The sequence below is a fragment of the Microtus oregoni genome, unplaced genomic scaffold (genome assembly GCF_018167655.1).
Source record: "Microtus oregoni isolate MIOR12 unplaced genomic scaffold, Mior012 000024F_ref0000369, whole genome shotgun sequence".
NCBI classification, from domain to species: domain Eukaryota; kingdom Metazoa; phylum Chordata; class Mammalia; order Rodentia; family Cricetidae; genus Microtus; species Microtus oregoni.
The window spans coordinates 19,690,167-19,710,185 of record NW_024543083.1 but is presented as its reverse complement, the minus strand read 5'-3'; the positions used below and the strand labels follow the sequence as shown (position 1 = coordinate 19,710,185).

Below are 20,019 nucleotides of genomic sequence, written 5' to 3'. Positions count from 1 at the left end.
GCGCAGTTCACTCAAGGCCCTGTTCTGCCACTGGCTCAGAATCTCACACAGTAGAGGAGGCAGACAGTCCAATCTGCATGAGACAGCTCCCTTTTGCCTGCTGTTCAGGTGCCAGGACAGGGCTAGCTGGGAACAACTGTCCCTCACAGCCTGACTGTTTATTTCCCTTCGCTGATATCACTGTCAGGGATTTACCCGCCCAGCTCTGCAGCCTCCCTCAGTCTCTTGGGACACTTAAGGTGGAGACCCAGTGAGCTAACTTTCAGCTCTGCGAGGACAGAAAGCACATGCTAAAATCATGTGACATGTCAGTGAACCGCTTGCTTGCTGCTTCAGTTTTATTGAGGACAAAATTAATTTTTATATTCACTCAAGTGAAGATGCAGAGACATAACAGAAAATTAAAACAAGGGCGTGCAGATTCTGCAGACTCTCAAGGTTGGTGTGTGATTATCTCACAAACCTGCTAAAGAAGTGAGACTTAATTTTCCCTGAGACTGCTGCAGACGGGATCGCAGAAGGGATGCTGAGACACACATTAGGTGAGGGGCAGGGATGCCCGGAGATCACATGGGTTCATGCAAGTAGGGCAGAGGGAGGCAAAGCGCTTGGAGCAGTGTGGAGAAGAGAGAGTGCGAAATTTAGGGAGCACAGGGAATCTTCCAGGGCCAGGTCAGCTGTACCGCACACTGTGATACGACCCCCAGACCAGCCTCATACAAAGGAGGCCAAGTTTCCAGGAGAACAGCAAGCCCTTCAGAAAGGCGCTGAGCAAAGTGAGACAGATGAAGATGGGCTTAAAGTACTGAGACAATCCCAGGGATTCCTGGTGTCCACCATCAGCAAGGACGGCCAAGCAATAACCTCGGTGACATATAACTTGCGAGTTTTGGTTAAGATTTTCCTTCATTCTTAAGTTTAAAGAAATGCTGGATTCCTTCCAAATAATAAATCTAAAGAATCCTTAGGTTTATTCCTTCCAGAAGATAATATGAACATAAAATTCAACTTCTTTTAATAATAAAGAAAAAGGAATGGAGATTGCGTCCACTCTCCAACCCTGGCTGGTTTCTGGGTGGGGAAAGGGCGCTCTGCCGTCTTAGCTGGTATATTCAGAAGCAGTTACAGACACTTGATTGACACATAGAGATAGAGTTTCTGTTGTATTTGGCTTAGCAAAAAGAGACTTCTTCTTTCCTAAAATTATAACAAAATCTAGAAAAATCACACTTTAGTTGGCACCAGATTTGATTCAAAATTGAGTTCAAGTGAATATAACGTCAAGATACTCCCCTGTGGTATCTTGGTAACAGGGACAAGAAATAGGCTGCTTGCCTACCTGCATTGAGCATGGATGGCCTTTGACGAGAGGTAGCCTACATCCTACATCCGTGTTTTAATTTGTCCCTCGTCTTTGCTGTGTTCTCCGTTTATTATTTGATATTAATTAAATGTTTGAGAACGTTTCCTGGAGGCGCACACCTCAGCACACATAACCCCATGGTGGAACTTCATCAAGCCCTGGAACCTTCGGGGTCTCCGTTGCTTCCTCTGTGAATCTCAGTGCATATGTCCATGGAGCATTTTCAAAAATGAAATCACATGTCGAATTCTCTAACCCTACAAATGGGAGCGAAGTGACAACTTTCGTTGGTTCTCACAGACCTCAAATCCCCCATTGCAAAAGGAAGCCAGGCGGTCCTCCCAGCATGATACATGGTTGTGTAGTAGAATATTATTTTAAGGTGTGTTGCTTTTGTTTATGCTCTGGAACACTCGTTTAATAGTGCAAAGATACATTTGATTAAATAAAATTCGCCTGCAGTTAGGAGGCTGCCTGACAGGAAGTAGTAGGGAGGAGCCAGGGGGAGAAGGGTTTTCAAGGAGGGGTGAGGCGAGGCAGAAGGACTTCTTGGGAGATATGAGGTGATCTGCTTGCTACTTGGCCTCTCTGGGAAGCAGGATTCTACCTCAACCTTCGGATTTTGAGTTCTTTAGAGGGACAGAGATTTACATAAGTTTGCTTTGTAGCTTGGAAAGAGTCAGTGCAACCACTAAAAAGGAGCACAGCATGCTTACCTGTGATCAGGTGAGGCCTGGCCAGGTCGCTTCTGGTCTGGGTGTCTGTTGACACAGCTCTGCTTCACCAGAGCTGGCTTTCAGCAGCTCTCACCAGAAAGCAAACACTCTTCTGTGTGAACCGTGTGTTAATTCAGTAACTGATAAAGCAACATCTGTCAGCCCATTCTTTCAAATTCAGATGCCAATGCAAAGGACAAGTTAACCTGTCTACATTGACACAAAGAGATATCTACATGCATAGACTTAAAGCCTGATGACAGACTCTGGGAGCTCCTGTTCCTTTCCCTACCCAGGTTTAGAGGCAAGCCCGTGGGGAACAGATGTGGGGAGCCCACCAAGAAAGGGTGTTGATGGAGGTTTCTGTCTCACCTGGTCCAGCAACCCTTCAGTCCCAAAGGAACAAACAGAGGCTTATATTAATTATAAACTGTTTGGCTTTTTATTCAGGCTACCTCTTACAACTTAAACCATAAGTGTCTATGTTTAGTCATGTGACTTTGTACCATTTCTCAGTATAGTGTTCTCATCTTGCTTCCTCTACGTATGACTGGTGACTGCATCTCTGCCTTTCGTCTTCCCAGAATCCTCCTGTTCTGGCTGTCCTGTCTATACTTAAACTGCCTGGCTACTGGCCAATCAGCATTTTATTAAACCAATATGAGTGACAAATCTTTACAGTGTACAAGAGCAATATCTCACAGCAAAAGGGGGATGTGTAAATGGTCTTGTTTATTGTATACTTATAGATAATGTGTTTGCCCTGGCCTCTGCCCCTGAGACACGTCTTAAAACTGTGACCTGTAACCTCAGTCCCTCTGCATTTGTTGGTATTCAAGTGACTGAGGACGCTGAAGCTAAATGGCTCTCTCAAAGCTGGCCTAAGAAAGTAAATCTCCTGCTGGTCATGTGAGGAGCATCACTGTAGATACAGTGTTTGGATCCATCGTCGGATGCTTTCCTTTGATGTTTTCAGCAAGGACACAACCAGACATGGAATATGCTCACGGCAATGGCTAGTTCACAGCTGGCACTTCCAATTAGGAACCATCTTCCTAACATCATCACCATCATCCCTGCCATCAGCATCACTATTGTTACCACCACCCTCCACACCATCAACATGACCATCATCGCTGCCATCAGCATCACTATTATCACCACCATATCATAGTCATTATTACCACTGCCATCCTCCTCACCATCACCATGACATCATTGCTTCTTCACCTTTATTTGGAAACCGGAAGAGGAATGATAGCCTCTCCTCTTTGGAATCTTATTGTCCAGATGGCTGAGGATTAGGAAGCCCAGATACCCGTCTCAAAATTGAACTAGAAAGTGAATACATCCCACGCTGAAATATCAGAAGCATCAATCACCTCAGTAAAAGGCTGTGTCTGGCAAGCAGTGGTAGGAACAAGGACTCTGTAACTGAGAAGAGCTACCTTAGAACTGTGCTCCTCTGGAATCTCAGGAAATAAATACTGATAAAAGTTGTGAGCTGAAGTAAGGGGACCTGTGCCTCTGATGCATGAGCCAACACCGTCAGTCAACGAAGCTGGTGTCTCAGTCGGTGTTGGGTCATGCATCAGAGTCCTTACCTGTTCAGCTGGAGCAACCTTTTAAACTCTTATCCCGAAGTAACTTTACATATATGGGAAGGGGTCAGCGTCCCAGTGAAGAGTCCCCAGTGTGTTTGTCATATTTGTTGGAACTCCTGAGTTCACGTGCATAGGGTGCTGCCGAGAGTCCCAGACTTTGTTCTGGCTGCTGGTTGCTTTGGAGAAGTAACTTTGCTTGTCCAGGATCCCACACTTAGTTTATGAGCAAGTATTCCTGTGAGAAAATCTAAGCAAACAAAAAACATGACTTTGTCTCTTCTTCCAATTTAATCAATTTAAGTGTTTAAAGATATTTTTGACTAGAGTATATGGCCAGTTTATGCCAGTATAATACGTATATTAGTCTAGTGACTTAGATATTCCTGAACAAGCTACCATGTACAAACATCCTATCATGTTGGGGAAAATGACCCATCGAGACTTAATTTTTACCAGGCAGACTATACTTATATAATTATTACAATAGGAAGCATTCAGAGAGACACAGTCTTGAGCATAGCAGGAGAGTTGAAAGGGGAAGAGGGCTCCGGAAGGAGTGTGTTCAAAGACTACCTTGTCCTGAGTCCCAGCCGCTGCCGGGGAGCTAACAGGTCTTCTTCTCCCAGGAGTGGACCTCGACTCACTGCGCCAGATAAAGCTCCAGAGGCCCATGCGCATGCTGACAGAGGTCAGGCACTTCTTGTCTTCCGGAGGGGATGTCAACGAGAAGAATGAAGATGGAGTGACCTTGGTAAGCGCATGTATTTGTCTCAGAAATCATTTACACAGGGAATTGACGTTGGTTATAGAACATGTAGAACATGTTCAAGGGGTATTTATCATAAAACAATACACATGAACTCTTTGACAATACCTTTCAAAACACAAATAAATGAGAAGAAAATACAAAATATTTATACCATGGCCCAGAGAATGAGAGCCTATGCATGCGTGTGGACCTGTTTTCTTCAACCGTTTCTACATATGCCAGTCTTACAGGTTTTAAACAGATTGTATGTGCTATTTTGTCAATGTGTCTTTTGAGATGGAACTTTGAAAAAGACTTTCATTTGGGTTCTACGTGAAGCAAACCATGGGGTACTTTTTAAATTAATTCACCTTATAAGCTCAATAAAAATCCTGTCATTACATCTTATTGGAATCAGAAACAGTGCAGTATCTTGTCCGTAAAGTGACTATGGGACTGAAGAGGTGGCTCAGTGTGGAGGGAGGGATACTTGTTACTTTTGAAAGAACTGGCACTCAGTTCCCAGCGCCTACTTGCTAGCCATTAAAATATCGTTTATTGATGGGGGAGAGTTTAGAGGGGGTAACAAGGTCTCAGGTCACCCTACCCATGTGATAGAGAGGACATCAGACAAATAGAAATGGCAGCCACCCAAAGGGGTTGGAGCAAAGAAAGTGAGGGTGGGTTGGGGGCTCTTGGCCATCTCAGAGGAGACGCTGGTTAGTTTAAATACTGGAATCGGGAACCCGAAATCAGAAAAGGAACTTTTGAGCATGGGTAGCAGTGACAGTGTTGACCCTGGTGAAGTCGCCACAGGGTGACAGGGTTTGAGACAGAGCCACAGAGGTGAGGGAAATCCCAGACCAGGAAGGCAAGCAGACAGTGTGGCTGGAGGAGATGGTGGAAGAGAAAAGGAGGTGTGATCTTCTAAAGGACAGCTGGTGGGCAGAAGGCGGACTGGGGTGGGATAGCCAATTAGCGATTCACTTGTTGCCCTGAGAAGACAAATATCCACACAATAGAAGCACAAGAGAGCCTGGATACAATGCACTAGGCAGCAGTGCAATTCTGTTTTTGAAAAATCACTGTATAGGCTCCTGCTCCAAGCCCGTTAAGACCCAGAGAGCACTCTGAAGGAAGATTGTGTGCAAACCTGTATACAGCAATCATTTTAATCCCTTCGGTGTTGATGTTCTTTGTGATTTTGCTTTTTATTGAACAGAGAGCATGAAAGGTGTAAATGATTTTCTGTAATAACTCAGTCTCTTGGGAGCTGTCCGTGAGGTTTAAACAAGAAAGCAGCAACGGACAAAAGTCTAGGAAGCTGTCAAAAACTCATGGCCACTAACAGGGGTCTGTTCAGAGTGATTCCTGAGTCTGACTGGGATCCTTGGTTTGTTGGTGCCTGTCCTTGCTGTGGTCTTTGTTCTATGAGGTGTGTGGTGCTTTTGTATCTATTGTTAGACATCACAATAAGAAAACACCTTTGTCTACAGATTGATTTCTTATATTGAATTGGAATGCCAGTTGTGGTTCAAAATGAGGCTAATTTCTCACAGTTACATGGATGTGCACAGACGATGACCAAACATCCAGTTACAGTGAAGTAGCACAGCGAGCGGGTTTTGTGCTGTTTCTCCCTCCTTTATTAGAATGTTGGACAGAGTAGCCAAATATGTCCTTTAGAAATGTCTGTTAATTTAGATAATTATTCTTTATAAAAATTAGATAATACTTCAGAAAAGAGTATACTTTTTAAAGAAATGTTTTTTTTAATGGGTGAGTATGTGTGTGTGTGTGTGTGTGTGTGTGTGTGTGTGTGTGTTTATTTTGCACGGAGGCCAGCAGAGGGCATCAGATCCCCCAGATCAAGAGTTACAGACAGGTGAGAGCAGGGTGGGTGCTGGAAACCAAACCCAAGCCCTCTGCAAGAGCAGGAAGCCCTCTAACGCGCTAAGCATCTCTCCAGGCCTCACACATTTGTACACGCTGTGTTCTATAGAATATAAAAAACAAATTTTGTGGTTTGAGTGCATAAATTTTCCTTGAAGATCTCACTGTAATCAGTAGCCATATAGTTCCAAGGCTCAGATTCTTTCTCTGTTGGTGTTTGTTTTACTGATTGTTACGGGTTTGTGACATTTTACTTTTTAATTGCAAATAGATTTTTTCATACAATATATTATGATTATGGTTCTCCTCCCTGAGCCCCTCCCAGATCCTCCCCACTTTCTACCCACCCAAACCCACACCATTTCTCTCAGTCTCTCTCTCTCTCTCTCTCCCTCCCTCCCTCCCTCCCTCTCTCTCTCTCTCTCTCTCTCTCATTAGAATACAAAGAAGCATCTAAAATGATATTATTATTATTGATAATATAATATAAAGCAAATCAGGATAGGACAAAGCAAGCCTACAAACAGTTTTTAAAAACAATGAAAAAGCGCTATATTTTAGACAGAGATTCGATATCATATCTGACTACTGAGATATGCACACTTCCATGATTGGGCAGTAAATATTCAGAGATGCAAATGGCATGCACTTTTATTTTGCCTTCCTTTCTGTCTTTGTGAAGAGCTAGTTAACACATCTTGGACAGGTGGGCAGGAGGCATCCACTGTGGGGTTAGTGGGTGTGCACTTTCAGCAGCTCTGGTGACTGTGGAAAGAGCTGAGGAAGGAGAGGGAATTACCAGGAAAGTGTACACAGTCAGCCAGAAGAGAAACGGTAAAAAGCGTGATTTCTTCACAATTCATAGCATTTCCTTCAAAATGTACTAATGATGACTTACACAAAGTAACAAAACTATGTACCTGCGTTTTTCTTTATTTTATACTGTCATGTTTCAGATCCAATGCTTAATTAAGTGGCTCTGTCTAAACTATTGAACAAACACTGTTGGCGAGACTACTTTCTTACAAAGGTAGAATAACAGACATGCCCATGTTTCAGCTGCACATGGCCTGCGCTAGTGGCTACAAGGAGGTGGTGGTGCTTATCCTGGAGCACGGTGGGGACCTCAACCGAGTGGATGACGGGTACTGGACACCGCTGCATTTAGCAGCCAAATATGGCCAGGTAATGTGGTTTCCCAAATCCTTTCTGAAATATTGTTAGCAATTTAAAAAAAAAAAAAACTTCATATTTAATTTTGATTTGCTTTTAATTTATATGCTAATCATTATATAATTTGACTCCTAGAGGTGTCACCCTACTATACAAACAATTTAATAAGGGAAAATATTTGCTTTCCCAAGGGTACACTAAATTTCCCCCTCCTTTGAGCCTGTCATCACAGCTGAACTCGCTGAAGAAGCAGGTAGAGTAGGGTTAATGCTGTTTTCATACTGCAGTGTGGCGAGCCAATTATGCAAGTCTCTTAGACTTCAGTTTGTTTTTACAGTTAGTAAATCTAAAGTCAAATTACATTTTTATGTCCCATTTCACTCTGCGAACTACTCTTCATTTTAATGAATAAATGATGTTGGATTAACGACATTGTGCTGCTTTGGCCAGTTACACAAGAAAAACACCTTCGGTGATGAAAAAAATTGTTTTGGTTCAGATTTTAGAGGGGTGGGTCCATAGCTGCTCGGATCTACGCACTTGGAATATAGTGGCAGCAGAAGTGTTTGACACCGGGACATCGACACCGTATGTGGTTTAATCACCTGTTCCAACTCCATAAGCAAACTGAAGAAATGCTGGAAAATGCTACTCTCTGACTTAAAATTTAGGTCCAACCAAAAAGGATGGGAAAATGGATAAAACCGAATTTTTATCCTCTCATGTTGGTATGCCAGTTTGTGACATTTTAGCAGAGAGATGTATTTCCAGATTTGCTTCCTTCCAGGAGTGGCTCCAGAACACATTGTTGGCAGTGAATTGATCATTTCCCCGGGAAAGGCTGACCGATCATTTTCTAAGGAAGCACACCAGCCTGGAAGCTGGCTGCTGTCCTTAGGAGTAACAATACTTCCCACCCAGGGTGTCCCCGCTTGCTGCTGCACCCCATGATCAGACAGACCCTCAGGTGCTAACGTCTGAGGGACAGGCTTCAGTCACTGGCCGCTCTACAGACCTCCTAGCCCATCTGCTCACGGGCCGGCTTCCTTGGTAGCAGTGGGCGTGAAGAGCGTGTCAGCAGTGCTCTTGAAGAAATGCATTTTTTTCTTCAATAGATGTTGAAGAGGAAAGCAATGCTCTTGTCTGAAACTCCTTTCCAGAGCAATGTGCTTCCTTTACTGCTGGAAGAGCAAATGCTTTGAAATATTTTAGCGAGCTGCCTTGCTCAATTGCTCGTTGGTTTCTAAGACATTCTGTCTGGGTGCAGTTTTACTCCAAACTATTTTAAAGTCAGCAATTCAGCTTAAATCTCTTTGTACAGAAAACTTATTTTTCCACATTATCGCTAGTAAGACATTAACCAAATAGAATTTGCATTCTAGAACCAGATGTTCGTTCTTACTTCACACATGTTTAGAATGTATTTTGATTGCATTCGTCCATCCCTTCTCTCTGCTCGTCCTCCTTTCTGCTTTCATTAGGGTTGCTCAATATTAATTAAGGAATGCATGTTAATTTGCTACTTACAGGAGAATGGGTGGGGTTTATCTACCGGGGCTCCAGAACCTATCAGTGAATACATTACTGGGGACAATGTTCCTCCCCCGCATTGTGGCAATCACTAACTGCCATAGCTCCTCGTGGAGGAGGAGGTCTCTAGTGTTAGTGAGATGTTGTCACCACTCCTGTCAGATTCCCGTATAAATCGTTCCAGAGTTACATTTTATGCTCCCTCGTGATTTAACTGAGCTCACGGAAGGAAGATTGAAATTATAAACAGTGATTCACGACATCCTTGTTCTAGGCAGGAGTCAACTGAGAGTTCATTCACTGCCTGCTACTCTAGCTTGACGATGAACTGTACCCCACCAGCTGTGCATGGAGGCTGGGGGCACTAAGGGAAGGTTCTGGAACCTTTAAAATAGGATTCCTAGTTGGAGGAAATAGGTCACTAGAGATTGGGGAGAGAAAGAAGAAAGTGCTCCTTCTCAGCATTTATTGGAGAATCTTCTTCCTGTGTCCTGTCTGCCATGTGTTCCCAGTGGAGCATGATGTGCCCTAGCTCACAGAGCACAGCCACCACAGGCTGAAACTCAGACACAGCGAGCCCAGGGAAATCCTGCCTGCTCCAAGTTTCCTTACTTAGATGTTGGTTACAGGGACACAAAAAGAACGCTAATATGGCGAGTTGGTACCAAGAGTGGGATGATTGCAGCAGCCACAACATAGTGTGAGGCCCTCAATCCCCTGGGACTACTTTGGGATAGAAGTCTAGAAAATGACTAGAGAAAGACTAAAAGACAAGCTTTCATGTGAAATTCTGGTGGGTGCTCAGAAGACCAGTATGCCAAGAGAAATGTGGACACTATAGACTGGGGCTCACCTATGTTCTGGCTAAGAATTTGACCACATTTTGCATGAGTCTGGAAACGTTGAGTAAGGTTGAATTTAAGGTTTAATTATGCTTTAATTTAACTCAGAAAAATGCAGATGTGGGTTCACATATCCAATAAATAAATGAATCTTAGTAAATCCTGACAACTTGGATGATTCTAGTATGTACAGGGAAGCAAGGAGAAGGGTAGACACTCAGACAACAGAATTTCATTTCCTGGGTCACAGACTGTGCAATGTTGTGCTAGCAAGGCTGTTGACTGCATTCTGTAAGCATATAAGTAAGGGTAAAGACAAAGACATACAAGCCCGTGACAGTGGCCAGGGCTGGGAAAGTGGGGTCAGGTTAGAGAAGTGCACAGAGATACACTTAATGACGTTATTTTAAATGTCCCTGGGCCAGCTAGATGGCTCAGTGGGGAAAATGCTTTCCCTGCAGGCCTGATGACCTGAATTTGATTCCTAGAACTCATGTGGAAAGAGAGAATTGTTGTTCTCTGACCTACACACACACACACACACACACACACACACACACACACACATCACTAATAAAAATAAAAGTGGAAAAACAGCTTTTGTTTAATGAATGCCTTTTTAGTATTATGTAGGTCCATAGATACTTTTCACATATTTTCTATATTTGCTCCTGCATTCATTAATCACTCACTAGTAATCGTGGCACTAGGAACTGAGCCTATCTCAACCATGTTGAGCAAATACTCCAGCACTAAGGCACATCCCTGCTTCTGACTCTTCTGTCTTCTATATGTGAGGATGCTTCCCTGTCTGTGCATTACAACTGCTGGTTTGTAACGCCATGTGCAGCGTGATGACCCATGTTTGGTGTCAGTGAGCCAAGATGTGGTCGGTTGGCTAAAGCGAATAAGGAACTGGAACCAAACAGCCAATCATAAGTGATCTCTCAACAAAGCATCATCAAAGGGACTGTATATGTATCAAATGTCCTATTCAGACCCTCAGAAGTTCAACCCCACTACTAAATATTTTCCCTAATATTTAAATTCCAAAGTAGTTTGATTGCATGTGTATTCAGAGAAGGACCTGAGGAACGCCAGAAAGAATATTATCCTTGGTCTCCTGCCATGTCAGGTGCCTTGCAAGAGCAGCAACCATGGACCCTGATCAGTTGATGCCTTGGGTGTTTACTGATGATCTTCAGTGCCCTAGATATTTGTTGATGGTCCACAGCAACCTGGATATTTAGTGATGGTCCTTAGCCCTGGGTATTTGCTGATGGGAGCATCCTTGGTATTTGTTAATGTGTTCTCAGTATCCTGTGTACTTATTGATGGGTCCTGCATGGTAGTTCTAATTAAAATTGTCTTTCTGCTGCAGACGGCTCTGGTGAAACTCCTTCTGTCACACCAGGCAAACCCCCACCTTGTGAACTGCAATGGGGAAAAGCCATCAGGTAAGTTGAAGCATGCTGGAAGCTTCTTTATCTTTTGACATGGACACTATTCATCCATCACTGGGGCAGCAGGAAATAAGAGTGGACATTCAGACACCCACAGCTCCAGCAGGGTTCACTTCCTCTGTGTTGTGGGAGGGTGATAGCGGTAGACGAAGCCCGGCTGCCGTCACCTTCCTTTTACATAACTTTTACCCTTTGAACCCCACACTACTGTGACTCCAAAATCTATTTGATTGTTGTTTAACTTGTTACTTTATTGCTAGCTTTTCACTTATTCTAATACTTACTACAGTAATGATTTTGTCTGTGAATATTTAGACTTAAACAAAAATCAATAGCCTGATGCTCACTTTGATTCACAAACTCTTTGACTTGTTATTTCAGAAGTGTGAACACTTCTGAAGATTTCTATAATCCCTACTGTCACTAATACGTTCCTATATCTAACGCTCTTAGTTTTATAGTTTTTAAAATTCAACTACTGCTAATCATTAATTTTATTATTATTGATAATTGTACCATATTCATGGGAGAATTCAAAATAACAGAGAAATGTCCAGCACCAGAAAAATATAAGAAAGTTTAGTGGTAAAAATTTATCTTTAAAACAAAATAATTTTTTTTTCCCTTTTAGCTGGGCCCTTTCAAAATTAAATACCCTTCACATTTCCATTCTCCTTCTCATCACTTCTAGGAGTGAGTGTCAACTGGGGCGAGGGACTTACTCTCTTCCATATTTTATTGGCATTAAATCCCATTGCTCGTTGTTGATTGCTCTGTTGTATCTGCCAAAATAAACCAAATGTCTAACAACATGTGGGGGCGTTGCTTGGTAGCTTTTAGCTTTAGGGTTAAGCTAATGTTGATGAGGGTCTAATCATCTTAGCATGAACTGAAACTGGTTAATTTAGTTAATTTAGTTCTTTAAAACTAATCACAAGAACTAAAAGGATAGCAGGTGTATGGTGTCTACTTGTAACCCCAGTGCTGGAGGCTGAAACTTGGGACAGCTGTGAGCCTAGGGCCAACCTGGGCCGTGTGTTGAATACACAGCAAGACCCTGTCTTCAAGAAAATCAAATAAAACGAAACAATAACAAAAAAAAAATGAAAAGACAAATAAGTGTAACTTTTTTTGGTTTTGTGTCTTGTCTGTTGGTCCTATCAGGAGATTTCATGACCAAATGCCCACTCTCAGCATCTTCATCACATAAAGGAGATAAGACTGAGCCTTGGTCTCAGGGCTGCCCATCCTACCATCCTTCTATTTTTCTCATTGTAGGTCTAGTGTCAAGTCTTACACAACCAGTTCCCAATGGCAGTAGGTTCTCAAGGGCCCAATGAATAATCCTACTTCTGGCCTAGCTCTAACCCCAGCCCCTTCCATGCAGTCATAAAGACTCAGCTTGCCTTCTCCATGTGGTCCATGCAAAGTCTGCTATCTTCCCAGTTCCTTGTTTATAGAATCTTTGCAATGAGAGAGACACAGCACTGGGCTCGCCGTAGACTCTCAATAAATGTGTGTTCATTAAATAAAGGTGTCCTTTACTTAATGCGCTTGACTCACCTGGAAAAAGAATCAGCCAGGTAAATACAATGCCATATCAAAGACGCCAATGGGGCACTCTTGTGGTGGCTGTGAAAGCCACCATGAATGCCATGTTAAGTTCTTTGTGTTTTCCCATGGCATGAATTTGGGAGAGCCACAGTAAACAATGGCCATGGTAGTCTGTAGTTCAGTTTATAGATACACTAGAGATGCAGTTTCCGAAAGAGGTGGCCAAAGTCTCTTCTCCCTTCCCACACCTACTCTTCCATCCTAGGCCCGTCATGACAGGATACTGTCAATCACATCATCCCCTATTGGCTAAGTCCCTTGGACAAGCCCATAAAGCCACATGTGTCAAATGTATAGACAGAGATGGCCACCAGGCTTAGTGAGGATGGGGGAGCGGCTGCCTCTGCTGGGCTCTCAGCTGGTGTGACTGCAAACCCTTTTCCAAGATCACCAGGTCTCACTGGCAGTTATTGCTGCTTATACATTTGAATGGTGGCTATCTGTACTGCATGTACTGCATGGTGGCTAAAGACCCACCATGACCTACACTTCCAACAAAACCCGAGAAGGTGATGACAAGCTGCCGGAAGCACCGTGGATAGCTAGAGTTTGTCTCCACTCCCGGTGGAGTGCGCACACATATCCTTTCGAGCTCAGCTTCCCTGTGACCTTTCATTTACCCATCACCATCCTCTGTATAGTCTCTTTATATTTAATAATTTCATGTGTAATTAAATGCATCCCTAACAGGTGGCAGGACAGTCTTGAACAATATCAGGGCTGAGATTTTTTTCTCAACCCTAAACGTTTGCTGTCTCTTGATCGACTTGGTGTGTTGTTTGACCCATCCCCAATTCATGCACTTCTGCGTTACTGAATGTTAAAAGAGGTCGCTTGTTGGTTCCGGCTGCTCAGCCCTGAAATAATCACACAGAAACTATATTAATGAAATCACTCCTTGGCCCATTAGTTCTAACTTCTTATTGGCTAACTCTTACCTCTTAATTTAACCCATTTCTAATAATCTGTGTATCACCACGTGGCTGTGGCTTATCAGTATGATTCCAACCTGTGTCTGTCTCTGGCAGTGCTACAGGGTGTCTCCCTTGCTCCCGCCTTCTTTCTCCCAGCATTCAGTTTAGTTTTCCTCGCCTACCTAACTTCTGCCCTGCTATAGGTCCAAAGCAGTTTCTTTATTCATTAATGGTATTCACAGCACACAGAGGGAAATCCCACATCTACTGAGAGGAAATGCTGCTCTGTTCCTCACTGCCTGTGTCTGACATCCTCACCATGTCTCTAGACGTCACTGCCATGCCTGACATGCTCACTGTGTCTTGTAGATGTTGCTGCCTCTGAGTTTATTGAGGAAATGCTGCTTAAAGCTGAAATTGCCTGGGAAGAAAAGATGAAAGAGTCTCCATCTGTCCCTAGCTTAGTACAGGAGGAGCTGTATGATGAGATCCTTCACGACCTCCCACATCTCTCCAATAAGCTGTAAGTGCTTTCATCCCGTTGGGTTGCAGTAGCTGGATGGTCCTTTGAAGGCCAGCTGCTTCCGCCTCTCCTCTCTACTCCCCCACCATTGCATAGACAGAAGTGTCTGGCTCTCAACCCAGTGTTCGAAATATTGCAGCTTTTTGTCAGCATATTTTCCAAAAAGGAGTCAACGGCCAACGATGAGTTCAGGATTCCTAAAGAAATTGGTGGCCTCAGAAGACATCACTGCAAAATTGAACTGTTATATGCCAGTCGCTCTGACAGCAAAGATAGTGTACTAATCGCTCTTCGAGATTTCAGCTAAACTTAATGTAAGCTTTCCAGTGATTATAATGGTTGACTGTCCTGAAGTAGCAAATGCAAATATACCTTATTTTTCTCCAAAACATAAATGCAATAAACCCACACTATCCAAAGAAAAAAGTAATGCTTAAAAATGTTGGGTGCGGCAGAGTGAAAATTGCTATTGCATTCAAGGCCTGAAAAATTAATAAACAGTGTGTCTGATAAGAGGCAGCTCACTTTATCTAGTTTACTGGGGGACAAGTGTCCTTTGGACTCATGATGTGATCACCATTTTCTCTTTGACTGCATTGGTTCTCAGCAGCTTACAAGCAGGCATGAAGGACCCTGGATAGAGAAAGCAGAAAGCATCCTGACAGTCACTATGACTGGAGAGAGAGGCCAATGGAATGGACTTTGCTCAGATAAAGGGTTTCCTGAGAGGATGGAAGTATGGTGACAGTCAAGACTGGTGGCTGTGACAGTAACCGATTCAGTCTACCTTAGCGTTGTATTATGCCTTTCAAATATATGGACAGCAAATCATAAACAAGGTTGGGGCATCAGCAGCCCATCGGGATGGAGGAAGGGATCACGGGGCCCTGAACAATTAAGAACTCATGGAATATGGAGGAAGAACAGTCATTGCCCTCAGTGATGGACCGAATAGTGAGCTCACCCAGGCTCCAATGGACAGGTCTGGACCGATGGTCATACAGAGAATCCTAGGAAAATCAGGGAGTCATGCAACATGGATGTGGGAAGGGGGTTCTGCAGGGAAGGCGGGGCAAGACAAGGGCAGAGGAGAATAGAAGGTTTGTGAGGCAGGAGCAAAATGCCCTAAGGACATGTATGAAAATGTCTAGGAACAGAATTAGTCAATAACAAAAAGATTTTCAAAAGTATGAACAAGATTATGTGGAGAAGGCAAACACGCTCTTTTGCTATCTATAATTTCTTTAGTGCTTTGTTTTATATTAAAGATGAAACAATATGCATTTCTAATTGGTGCCTTCATGATTTTTTTTAAATTATTGACTAAACAATGGATTAATCTGGGTATGAACCGAATAATCAATGGCTTGTTTTGTTCTACATGATTAAAATGTAGTTTAATTCCATTTTCTTCCCCTCGCATTGCCTTGACTGTGGGAGGAACTGGTAAATAGATGGGCCAGGGTGCAGTTGCCATCTGAGAGCTTTTCATTTTTTTTTTGTAATTTTTGGTTGTAACATATTTTATCTGGTCATTTCTACCGTAGGGTTATGAATAACTATAACAAGAAGCAAATTTGTATGACCTGACTGGCCTTGCACAAAGCTGCTTTTATTATCCTTATTAGCCTCAGGGAGGGCTTTTCTTAGCAAATACAGCATTTCAGTTCTTTTTCTTCCCATTCTTGTTGGTAAATTTCTTCTACCAATATTTCTTTTTTGCACTCGAAGTAAATCTTTCTTGTTGAAGAAAAATTAGAAAGTAGGGAAAGCCACCACACCTTAGCCTTACGGAAAAGCAGCGCCAGGGTGGACAAGCCGGCTGCAAAGGCTTCAGCCAGGGCTGAGCTGGTGGGGAGAGAGGAGCTCGGCTCTGCTCTACCGGAAGCTCGTGCTTCGTGATGCCAGGGAGGAGGATGCTCAGGGTGTGACAGGGAAAGGATGTAGATATGATGGCAACCCGGTGAGACCCTGCCATTATTCCCAAAGTCTTCCTGATTATACACTCCCTTCCCCATCAAGGTTAATATGCCAGTCATCTATATTTCTATACTGACTAACAGTCAGTGATGGCTTCAAATTCAAAGATGCAATGACAATAGGCGCAGAACATGGGCTGTGCCGACATAGATACAGGAAGTCATGTGGGGGCTTTCGGTTGCAAAAGCTTTAGAAAACTAATGAAAGAAGTTAGCAAAGATCAGAACGGACCAGGTGAGAGTTCATGAGAATGACAAATCGGCACGGCTAGTGTGCAGTCCTCTTCATATCCAGTCGTCCGTCACACACAATCATCAAAGTCCCGACAGGCGTTTCTGTGAAAATTGACAGAGATTCTAGGTTTCACACGAAAATGCTCAGGGCACTGAATACCCTCCCCCAAAGGTTTTTATTTATTTATTTATCTTTTTAAGGCAAACAAATTTGAATGTCTCGTGTGAGTTAGTAGTGAGGCTTCCTGAGACAGGGCATCCATCAAGTCAGCTCAGTACTGTATCAGTGCAACCCCCGGAAAGGCCTGAAATAGACTCACACACCCGTGCCAACTGACGTCTAACCAGTGGATCTAGCTAATTAGTTGAGGAAAGACAGGCTTTTTTTTTCTCAAAAGGGGTGCTGAAACACTCAGGCAGCTGTAAAGGAAGACCCTGAGCGATGATCCCTCGAGAGCCATGTAAACAGGAAGGCACACCCAGGGGACCACAGAGCTAAATATTCCAGAATAAAACCTAAGGAGTGAACCTTGTTAATCGTGGGCTGGGAGGATAATTATTAGATAAGTCATAAGAAAGGAAACCCGAAGAGGAAAAAAAAATATACCTCAGTATGGCAAGAAACTGATGAGAATGTATGGAGGGAGAAAAATCCTCAATGTTCATCTGAGAATTTGTATTCAGATGTAGAATGTATATTATCTTAAAACAAAGAGTCCTCCCCCCCCCCAGCACAAATGATCAAAGAGTCAAAGAGACACTACAAAAGGGCTAAAGTAGCCAGGTCTTTTCTGAGAAAGAATAAAGCTGGAAGTGTTTCACTCCTGGTTTCTAACTGTGCTACAAACCTGCTTAATCAGGTTGAAACTGGGGTGGAAACAGAGAAGCAGGACAGAATAGAGAGCAGAAACAGCTGTGATCAGCTGGGCCTTCACAGGGTCACACAGCGGGGTCACACAGCGGGGTCACACAGCGGGACACACAGCGGCCTCCCTGTGTCTACCTGCGCGCCCAAGGCTGAACAGGTTCTTCAGGCTGCACTTGTAGAGAAACCAAGTAGAAGCTAACGAGTGAAATGGTGATGAGAGCGCTCAAGACCCCACAAGGAGAACAAGGAAAGGCTCTTTAACAGGAATCTTCAGAGAGGACACAAACAAATAGATGTAATTTTTAAAATATCTAATAAAAGATTTGGCATTGTGAACCTCATAAATGATAAAGGATAAATAACCGAAATGCATGAGGAATTCATAGAACTCTATAGCAAATAACAACAAAACAAAAATAATAAAACATGCAATTTTTAAAAATAGGCCAAAGCCTTTGATATTTCCCAGGGAAGAGTCTTTAGGGAAGTATGTAGCGCCACTGACCTCAGATGAATGGAAATCAGGACTGCAGAGAGATAAGCCCTTACACCGGTGAGGAGAGCCGCATTGGAAGAGACAAGAGGCAGTTCTGGGCAATGTAGGGGAAGGAGACTTGGTTCAGGCTTGGTTATAGAAAACTGTGGAAATTGCTCAGAAAGTTCAAATTCACCTGCCTTGGGATGCAGGAACCCCACTCCCTGGTCTAAACCTGAAAGTTGAGACCCTGAGGACCCATCTAGACCCTGGGTTCATATCTGTGTTCGTAAATGGAGGTTTCTCTGTCCCTCCCTGTCGCACAGTCACTTCTAAATAATCACTCAGAGTCTTGATATTTATTAAAAGCTACTTGGCCTATAGTTCAGGCTTATTACTAACTAGCTCTTACACATAAATTAACCCATTTCTATTAATCTATGTATTGCCACATGGGCATGACTTTTACACACACACACACATACCATTGTACTATATACCTACAATGAATCAGTTTTATTCCATATGAGGTAGATAAACTTGAAGTTTAACAGAATAATTTCAAACAGCTTTAACTAGAATTATTACCACTCCTACACGTCACATGACACAACTGTTTGCACACATTCCCCTGATAACAGGGATGTGCATTTCTGCTTGAGTGCTACGGGAAGGGGGATTGTAGTAAAGTGTCACATTGCAAATTATTTTGTGGTGAACATTATGAATTCATGACTTTCTCTCTTCAGTGGACCTTAGAATGAAAGATGATGAAGTAGCTTTTGTTTATTTCTCTGCCTTGTTTGAGCTGTTTGGAAGATACATACTTTTTTTTCTGCTTGTAATATGGCTGCCCTTAACAATTTTTTTTTTATTCTACTACTTATATTTCAATAAAAACTCAAAAATATTGCCCATGGTTCTATATGTTAAATCCTATGCCCATTGTATTTTAACCATGATTCTAATTTTCTTCTTTTGTTTACAAATCCCTTTTCACATTTAAATGCAGTGCCTAGTTCAATTGTGCACGTAGGCTTTTAAATTTCCTATTGATCTTTTTATTACAGTTAAATGTATTTTGGTAAACATTTTCTTTTGAAGTTGAAATGTGTAGAATTTTTTTTTTCAAAAGTGAAGCTGAATGAGAGGTGAGATGAAAGGAAACCTTTATCTGTTTCCTGCAGCCTAAAGAACATGTTTTTCATCTGAGTAAACATGCCCTCTGTGGTCTAGTCCCCCGTAGCTTCTGATTGATACAGCAATGTTAGAAGAAAACTAATTGTGGTATTGATTGTTTCTTGTAGCAGTCCCCTGGTGCTACCAATTGCCAAGCAAGACAGTCTGCTGGAAAAAGACATTATGTTCAAAGATACAACAAGGGGTCTGTGCAAGCAGGAGTCTCAGGACGGGCCCCTGGAGAACAGCCTGGCAAGCAGCCACAGCCGGCCAGAGCAGGTAACCACCGGCTTCCTTGGGTATTCTGTCAGGTCATGCTCAAAACCTTCTGTGGTCAAAACCTACCATGCTCAAAGCCGATATCTGCTGTCTTCCGTTGGAAGATGAATTAATGAACACATAGGCTAGAGTTCTGTTTAAAATTCCTGTCAGTGTGGCTATTGTAGTGGTCACTGATAAATAAAGCTGCTGTTTAGCTTTAGAGAAGTTTGAGTTTTGCAGTCAGTTATTGGCCTATATCTTATTCTTGCATATGTTCAGGTGTCTTTAATTATTAAGTAGATTTTTTCTTTTTTCCAATTATCCAAATGCACATAAATAAGTCAAAGGGGTGCTAAGAGACATTTGTTTTTAAAGGTAGCTATGGTATTGCAACGAGTGTGTGTGTGTGTGTGTGTGTGTGTGTGTGTGTGGTGTGCATGCACACATGTGCATGGGCCTGTGAACGTGTGTGTGTATGTAGTCACTTAAGACTCAATGCCCAATTTAGGGTGGATTGCTTTGGTGTTTCGGAGTGTTCTAAGCTTGAGAAATATAAATTAATATGTTTTCTTCTTTCATCATGACAGAAATAAGAGATTTTCCTGTGTTTGGTGCTTTGTGAATGGCAGGACTGCGCTTA

The 20,019-nt window shown here is 42.8% G+C and overlaps 1 protein-coding gene across 2 annotated transcripts in view; it reads left to right on the top strand.

Annotated features, from left to right (window-relative positions):
- Window positions 1-20,019, top strand: part of Myo16 (myosin XVI) — a 427,263-nt gene that overhangs the window by 170,121 nt on the left and 237,123 nt on the right. For both annotated transcript variants that reach the window (XM_041673988.1, XM_041673987.1), the window contains exons 6-10: window positions 4,310-4,434; window positions 7,384-7,509; window positions 11,251-11,326; window positions 14,230-14,383; window positions 19,247-19,397. In XM_041673988.1, the coding sequence (XP_041529922.1) occupies window positions 4,310-4,434; window positions 7,384-7,509; window positions 11,251-11,326; window positions 14,230-14,383; window positions 19,247-19,397 (632 nt within the window). The remainder of the gene's footprint in view (window positions 1-4,309; window positions 4,435-7,383; window positions 7,510-11,250; window positions 11,327-14,229; window positions 14,384-19,246; window positions 19,398-20,019) is intronic.